Genomic DNA, 8,975 nt, shown 5'->3' on the forward strand with positions numbered 1-8,975 from the left:
AGCTGTAGGCCAAATTAAAGGTAAAATAAATGTAATGAGTGAATAGCCTCTGTGATAAATACCTCTATTATAACGTGGCAGCAAATCAGGCCAAACATTAAAACAAATTCATGCATGTTCTGCATCACCAACTGAACACAACGCAAGCAGTTCGCCTGCTGTGAATGCACTGTTTCATTCAGTGGTATTATTAGTGTAAGACTCAACAGGTTTGCAGATGTAATTTACTCCTTCAGCTGACAATCTATATTGCTGAGAATTGTCAGGAAATGATTTGGTGAAAATATGGCGATTCTTATAGCTGATTTGAATCTGAAACAGTATGAGTTACCATGGCGATGTAGCAGGTTAAAGAAGAGCCTCCTTTGTGACATAGAAAACTCTGACTTTAGACTCAACATACCCTACAAACCCATTAATTTTGCATCATAGCACATCCCTCTATTTACCCGAGTTTAACATCATAAGACTATTAGCTGTAGGTAACTCCCTGGGGCAAAGTGTGTACAAATGGTCTGAAATGTCTGTGAAAGACTCCTGTGCACTTGATGATTTGACAGCTTCAGGCCCTCAAGAGAAACCTGCCTCAAAGTCTATCAGAGCAGAGACTGGGATTGGGCCTTTTCTAATGTTTCTAGTCTTAGCCAAACTCAACTAACTGGCTGCAGCTTTAGTCCTAAACGGAACAATTAAATACTAGAGTCAGTCTTCTCTTCCAGCCATCAGCAGGAAACTGTATTTCCAGAAAAGCTAAACTACTCTCTCAAAAAGCCTTGTTAAGTTGCAGGAGATGTATTTGTTCGCATTCTGTCTCCAAGTTTCATATTTGGCATAATATCTCCTCACAGAAATGATGAGCTGTTGATACGGTAATCTCTGATGTTAGACCTTTCCAAGCAGCATGTGAGCACACAAACACAACCAGAGCTTCGTGTTGTGGCAATATCACATAGTGTTGAGCGCTCCATCAGCCAAGTTAAGCCCAAAGGAGCTGTTGATATCGTCATGGCTGAGTTCATCTTCTCTGGGCTTTTTTAAGGTTTCTACTCTCACCTAGCTACATTATCCTTTCTACCACAACATTTTCTGAGATAGTATCACACATTCAAATGTTATATCTTGTTATTTTCCTGAAAAGTGAACACATTGTTTATATTAAATAAATGATTTTTTTTAATCCCATTTTCACATAATACAGTTACATGAGTAGACATACAAACTGAACAAGACACTTTAATAAAGACTGGAGGTGACGTCAGCTGGTGGGGCACATTTCATTGCATGCAAAGCTGGTGTTTCCAGCGACTCAGAAAGAGTTTCTCATGCATTCCAACACAAAGTGCTACTACCAAGAGAATATCCCAATCAATCAGCTCACTGAAGTTCAGAGATCTTGGAGCAGAGCCTGACACACTGTGTTTTTCCACCACCATGAACACAGTGTCAAATAATTGAGTTTGTTTTGGAAAACCACTTTGACATGCTGCCAGTAGACTTCCAGTTCTTTTCAACTAAATGAAAATGCTTAAAGCTGTCCCAACTGACCAAATCCTCAGCAGATCCACTATGCAGATGTTTGTTTAACTGTTACCTTTATATGATATGAGCCATTCTGCATGCTAAACTAATACAAACAGTGACTATACAGGCATCTATCACGTGCCCGTGGTTGGCTGTTTATTAAAAGCAACTACATGAGTGAAAACATGAACCATATCAGTTACGTATAATATCAGTGTTGTATATCTGCATATATGAAAGAGTGAATATGTATTAAATGTATTTATGCATCAGTGAAATGTTCCTTACACGTCTATAAATTCTCAAATTCACAGTCAAAGTCCGTCATCCTGCACAGGATGTACTTCCACTGCCGATCTCTGAAACAAAGTGCAGGAAAAATCAGTTAGTTCAACAATCATAAATTATTAAAGATTCATTGTTTTTTCAGCTAATAGTCTGATCTGCCAATAATTCTGGTCTCACAGGCCTCACAAAACATTTTTGGACAGACTCTAGCTCTAAACTGCAGCCACAACGAATCAGAAATTATTCAGGAAGAGGAGGAACAACTCTTTTGGACAAACCTTAGCACTCCACTGAAGGTGGTCTGGGCCCCTCGGATGAAGTAGCCATAAGTGGGGACAACCAGCTCACCCTCTTCTCTGTAGTGTTCAGGGATGTCACTGGTTTTCCTGTGGAAAGCAGTGGAAGGTTTTTTTTTTATGTTTTGACAAGTTAAATATTAATGTATAAATCCTTAGTGAGGACAGTTTGGGGAAAATTAATTCACTTTTTTTTGCAGAAACTTAAAAGGGAAGGTAGCACTGGCTGTTAAATGTGAAGCTACAGCCAATTTGGCAAAGACTGAACAATGAAGCAAAAAGTTAGCCAAGATCTACCACTAGCTCTAAAGGTTGCTAATGTTTCATCCACAAACTGTATATATAAATCTGTAGCATCTGGGTGTGAAAAGCCAATAAAATTCTTAAATATAATTTCTGATGTCCAGCAGGGGGCGACTCCACTGGTTACCAAAATAAATCCAACTGTATAGAAGTCTGTGAGAAAATAACTCTACTTCTCACTTGATCCGTTACCTCAGTAAACATTTTTCTAACCAGTTTATGGACCAAATCAGTTTCAAGTGTCCTGCAATACAGCATGATGTAAATTTGGTAAATTATGGTCCTATTTAGAGTAAAATAGACCATATAGCTTTTTCAAAACGGTGCTATCTTTTGATAGACTACTGTACTGTCTGGGAGTATATGGTGTCCTCTAGTTCTTAGTCAGATCCATCCATCGGGTTTCACAAAACCAAGATAGCAACGGGAAAATTTTAAACTTGATAGAACCAACCAGTGTGAGACATCATGTTGGTTAAGTTTTAGTCACACAAAAACATACATGTTTCATGGGTGGTTATGTGTGGGACTGTTTCTTGGCTGGGAGCAGTGACTTCCTGGAGTCTCTACAACATATTCTGGCACAGACTTCATATGAAACCAGAAGGATGTCATTTTAAGGTCAGTTCATGGTTTTTGCATGACCGACGCAGACTTTGAAAACGTGGCTCTATTCATTCTACAATAGATGCACAGACTACGGCTACGCAGACTGTGTCAGTTTCCTTTGGGAATAATTAGTTTCATCTTATCATTGCCCCCTGTATCAACACAGAAAACACATGGGAGTCATGTTTCTAAAAGAATAAAGCAGCTGGTTACAGATTGGCGTTATGTCAGTAATTATGACATTCTGGAGATTTTAGAACTTCCTACTGTGTTTGGGCGCCATCAGTGGAAAGCATGTTCAAATCAAAGCACTTCCAAAGTCAAGCAGCAACTACTTCAGTTACAGGTGTTTTAATAATGAATTATAAAGGTGTGGATGACCAAGTATCTCCTCATAGCAAGCTAAACTGACTCTTTACTGGCTTTACCAGGTAGTTTTGTGATTTTTTTCCATGTCAGTCTCTGCAACAAAGTGAATATTTCCTAGAATGACAAGCTACTTCTTCAATATGTCTATAGCGCTGTGAGAACATACATGCAGGAGTAGGGACAGCGGCGTTTGTAGTAGCAGCAGTAGAACTGCCATTCACGGTCAAGAACGGACTCAAAGTACTTGCTCTGAACACCAGCTACCAGGCCATTTCGAGTGCATGTTGAAGTCCTGCAAAGACAAACAAGAGTCATTAGATGATGTACAGTTTCTTCGAATTTCTCTCAATACAAACATGGTTTACAGAGTGCAAAATTGAAAAACTGTTTAGATAACCAGATATCACTGTTTTGTTTGTTGCAAATACAAGTTGGTTAATGGTGCTATTTGTTTATGGCCCATACTCTCCACTGTCACCACAACACTCCAAGAATACCAGGTCCAAGCAGCAGGGGATGAAGCATGTGTAGACGTTTGTCATGGCAACATGGACACAGCCTTCAGCCATTCAGCCAATGGGGGCAGTTTCCCTGCAGGGTAATGTCCTTGCCAGTGTAATTTAAACAGACAGCTATGTTAAAGAGAGGCAGGCGTGGCTGTGATAAAGAGCATTCAGTGTTTGCCATCGAATTAGAGGGCTGGGTGCAGCCAGGCTCAACTCGAAATAAATCTGCAGGGAAGAAAAAGTCCTCTGAAACCAATATATCAGAGTCAGAGGTGGGTTTAAGTGTATGAATCAAACTGCTGTATACAAAAACATGTCAGGCCACAATTCTCCCTCCTAACAGGTTTTCTGAAGGTTGATCCAAGTCCTTTAATTAGATCAATCTTTAAGTGAAGCTGATGGTTAGTCAAATGTGTTTATGTGAGGTTATGGCGTTTGGAAGAAGGTGAAACTATAAGTCATAGGGGGGAAATAAAGGGTAAGCACAAACACATCTTTTTGTATTTTTTTCTTCGTATTTTCCTACTTCCTGGCCAAACCTGTTGTGGATTATTGTTGCTGTTAACTGTTTTTACAATCTGTTTTTTATGAATGGCGGCTTGCAAAACTTCAGGAAAATGTTTTAACTTGCAGTCTACAAAGTATAATGTGTTTTCCTGCTTTGCGAAGCTTGCTGAAATTCACTGAGGTTAGTCGTGTTCCAAGAAACTGACAGCCGAAGACACTGTTGTGGAGAGAGACTGTGATTCATACAGGCGCAGGAGGACCTGGCTTTGCTCCTCTAAATGAGACAACAGTGGACAGAATTCAGAATTTCATGAAAGCAACAAAAGATGCACATGTGGAAAGTCTGAGACAAAGTTTTGCTGGCTATCATTATGGGCTAGATTTGAGTGTGAAGTCTTTAAACGTCTTAGAAACTACAAGTTGGCCCCAGCTGTTCCTTCTTGCACCATTATCACTTGAAGTCAGTTTTCAAAAATATTACAGAAATATGTAGCAACTCCAAGCAATTAGTTATATGGAAAAATAAAACTTTTTTAAAAATAACTTCTGTTATTTCTTTCTTTGGTGGGGCAATTTATTAAAAATACCTGCCTGCAATAAATGAACATTTTTTTATTCAGGCATACATGGACAAATACATGTTTCAGAGTTAATTATAGTTAAAATAGACACACAATGTTCACAAACCAAGGGTGGTGTCTTGGTGTCTTATTCATTACTTGTATGCAGAGTTGTTTGCGTTTTCATTCAAATGCCCACATAGCATTTACAAATGGCCATGGCTGTCCTGACTTTTGGTAGTTTGCTGTAATGCAGCTGATCAATCTGTCAGTATAAATGCACCCCTCTTTATACTGATGCGTTGTTTCTAAGCAGCATGCACTGTCATAAGAGTGTCTCATTCCTTCTTTTATTACCATTTCAACTCCCTTACAAACTGACACACTCAGTCACTACAGTTGTTGGATCAGTTTAGTCTATGGCGGTTCATCGATTTCTCTGCATAGCTGTTAAGTGCTATTTGCATTCATATAGTTTGGAATGAGTAGGAAATATGCATGGACCTATTACAGCCGGACACGTTCCCACCACTATGTCTTGCTGCCAATTTTGTCCAAGTGGTCACTTGTAGTATTGCACTGAAAAAAATCCATCATACCAACTTAGCTACCATCATTTGCTGTGCTATTTTTGCATAATGTAGTTTAAAGAGCTCATATTCTGCTTTTTCTGTTGCATGCATAATGTCTGCAATCTTACAAAGTTCAAAATTCAGACTTTTCCTGTTACTTATTTTCTTATTTCTCATTTAATGGTCAAAGTTTGGATGACATGTTGGTGACTGGATGCAAATATTTCCCTTGTAGCAACAAATATATACAAAAGAATAATTTGTGTTGTCTTAATATAGAGATGCATAATCATCCGCCTACTAACTAAACACTTAAAACACGGTTAACTCTGAGCTTTGCTGCAGCCTGCTCTTTAAATGACCAAAAGCATCCAGTAGTAGGTTAAATCAGGAGATCTTCCATCTGTGTGTACGTCACCCACCACCCACAACACGGGTGGTTTTGTTCATACAACACTTTCAGCAGCAAAGTCCACATTGGCCTTGTTTGGGCGTTTGTTGTCCACTAATAGTGACCTTTAAGAGAACATGTTGGTCAAAGTCCCAGTGTGAAGGGGCATAACTCTATAATTTGCACTTCCTCCTGTTGATTGGAGCAATAAATCATAAACAGATCATGGGCTTCCTACGTGGCTTTCATGCAGATTTGTCTGCAATCAATCTCCTGAGATGCCTTAGTTGGGCCAAAACAGTTTTCTCCCAAATTTATTGCGTGAAAGCAGAAAATCTGAACGTGCTCACAGCTGCTGTGCAGAGTTTAAAGGAATTCAAACTGAAAACTGTTCAAAGATGTCTTCCTGTATGCATGCAATCTGACTCAGATGTATCCAGATGAATGATTTATGTTTCTCTTTTCAGTTTGTTTTCAGTTTACTGTAGTTGTACATCATTCTGCATCATTTATTTGTATCGTGGCAGGTTAAATCCCTGATAGTTAACACAGTTAGTGTACTGCTGTCAAGATTAGAAACTGGAAAAAACCTACAGCGGACTGAATTCAGTGCAGCTCTTTACGACAGACTTGACATCCTTCAAATTAAGCAATTTTCAAACATATCATCAACCTAATTTACAGATGTTTAAACTCTAAATACCACCCTAACTTCTATAGATTCAAACCACACTCTCCCTGATTTCACTGTAAATCCTGAAAAGATGTGACTCTTTGCCAGCATGCATCACTTCACAGCTGTAAAAGTCAGATAAAGTAGATAACAGGTGGTTTAAAGTGAGCAAACACTGATTTAAAATAGAAGACCCACCACTCCATCCCAGCTCGGTTGATGTCGTCCCACCAACAGTCACTGGGCTCCCCCAGACCTTCAGGTGTGGGCTGACACTCAAACGTCCACAGTCGGTCCGACCCGTCCTGCTCGCTGAAGTAGCTCCTGATAGCCACCAGGACCTCACCGTGGGGACACTGGAAGTTGAAGCCCTGTCGGTAGCCATTGACCCAGCCCATGTCATAATGGTCCTGAGACTGAGCTGCCACTGTGGCCAGCAGTGAGGACGCCAACACCACCAGAGCAGGATTCATGTTGAAGAGATCAGTCCGTCTGTAGCGCTCCCTCACAGCTGTCTCACTTTAAACTCCTACGAGCCTTTTGTTGTCCAGATGTTTTGTTTCCAGGAGTGATGTGTAATTTGCTGCTTGCAGTACAAATCCAAAAGTGCACCTCACTTCTCTTTTTAAGGTAGACTAAGAGATGGAGCGTTAACACAGTCTTCATGCAGATGAGGGTTTACCTTAAGAGACAGCACTTTGCCATTCAGATATTTATGCGATGCTTTATCTGACTCTGGAGGATGGAAACTCACGTGTCAACTGTGTAAATGCTCATGCCCTGAACCTTGCAGCGGGATAACAGCTTATTTTGTCTGAATAAAACAGATTATTTTGATATTGCTAAGCAATGTCTCAGTTTTAATTGTTTAGAGTTTTAATTTTTGTTCTTTCAGGCAACATGAAAATAAAAAAACAACCATAAGTGCAATAGGACTTCTTTTTAGTTCTTGGAGATGTTTCATCTCTTATCTAAGAGGCTTCCTCAGTTTGCGCTTGAATCATGGAGTTGCAGGTATTTACTTTACACATAAATCACACAGCTATTGGCCCATTAACAACCCAAGACTCGCATCCCTCGAGGTGTTAACGGTGGTGAAGCTGTCTTGGGAGGACTACATTATAAGTATCTGATAAGTGGAGCTGTAGACCACCTCCTCTGTTTAGAGATGAATGCTCCAGTTGAACATAAATAACTTCCTTAACTCCTTTATCTCCTAAATGTAAACGTTTATCAAGCTCATAAACAAGTGTCACATTAACAGTTAGGTTGCTGATATTCAGCTGTTTCTATGTTTTTATTACTATTAAAACATCATGAAATGAACAAAAAAACCCAAAACAAAACAATTTCCTAAACCTCCAGTCCACAATCTAATTTGACGTCCAATCACAGCTTGCACTTTATCAAATTTAGGATTTCCTTCCATATAAATGTAGTGTCCATGGAGTTATATATCAATAGCATACTGTATAGTATACAGATTGAATGGAATAATTCTTTATATATACAGTATCTGCATGTTGGTTTCTTTTTTGACCAAAACAAAGGAAGTAAAAGGAAAGGACTAAAAACTACTAAAATGAGCATCAATAAGCCACAGCGTTGCAGTGAATGACATGTTCCTTCTTCACTATAAACATGGGCACTGTAGCTAATTTTGAATCAAACCCACATAAACACACTGCAGTGCTTTAAACTCACCAACATGGCAAGCGTGTAGAAATCCACAAGAAAAAATAGTCCCTAAGACAATCACATTTCACCCTAGCTTGTGCAATGCTTCGTAAAAACTATGGTGATCAGCTGCTTTTTTACTAACACTTTTTTGTTTTAACAAGAAATTTAAATAAATAATTCTGGCCAGTAATTAAAGGTTTGCATGTTTAGTGTAGGAACTAGTGCTGTTGGGGCCACCAGTAGGGAAACTGAGAAAAGCAGACTGGATTTGTTGTCTGACAGAAAAGTACAGAATAAAGTCAGTCATATCTTTAAAGTTCAAATTAGCATTTAACACCATAGAAAGAAGCTCATTTAAACTACATTAGAATATATTACAACAATGAGATGCAATATGGAGCAGTACATTAAGGTAGTGGAAGTGAAGGGGTCAGAGGGGTGAAATTCAAGCTGTTACACACATCCACAGATCACTAAGTGCTACATGACCCTTACATGTAGTGGGAATTAAACACACATGACTCAGTGCAGCGTCACCGATCCATTCTCTGCACTGTATCACAGGATAGCAGCCATTAGACTTTCCACAGCCTCCCCTGTTACTGTGAAACCACGATCTTGTAAAAGCCGATTGCCAGACAAACGAGGCTCCGTCAGAAAATGAGCTCATATTATTTATGGAGTGTGGTGTTAAGAATAA

General features: G+C 39.3%; 1 protein-coding gene across 1 annotated transcript; it reads right to left on the reverse strand.

The window, feature by feature from the left end:
* Window positions 1-1,146: 1,146 nt before the first annotated feature.
* On the reverse strand, window positions 1,147-7,185 carry dpt (dermatopontin). Its single transcript, XM_023291438.3, has 4 exons — window positions 6,794-7,185; window positions 3,553-3,678; window positions 2,088-2,195; window positions 1,147-1,880 (listed from the first exon to the last, which is right to left on the reverse strand). Exons 1-4 carry the CDS (start codon window positions 7,066-7,068, stop codon window positions 1,814-1,816), a joined length of 576 nt encoding a protein of 191 aa, XP_023147206.1. The 5' UTR covers window positions 7,069-7,185; the 3' UTR covers window positions 1,147-1,813.
* Between the last annotated feature and the right edge of the window lie 1,790 nt (window positions 7,186-8,975).

Source organism: Amphiprion ocellaris, chromosome 2, assembly GCF_022539595.1.
Source record: "Amphiprion ocellaris isolate individual 3 ecotype Okinawa chromosome 2, ASM2253959v1, whole genome shotgun sequence".
NCBI classification, from domain to species: Eukaryota; Metazoa; Chordata; class Actinopteri; family Pomacentridae; genus Amphiprion; species Amphiprion ocellaris.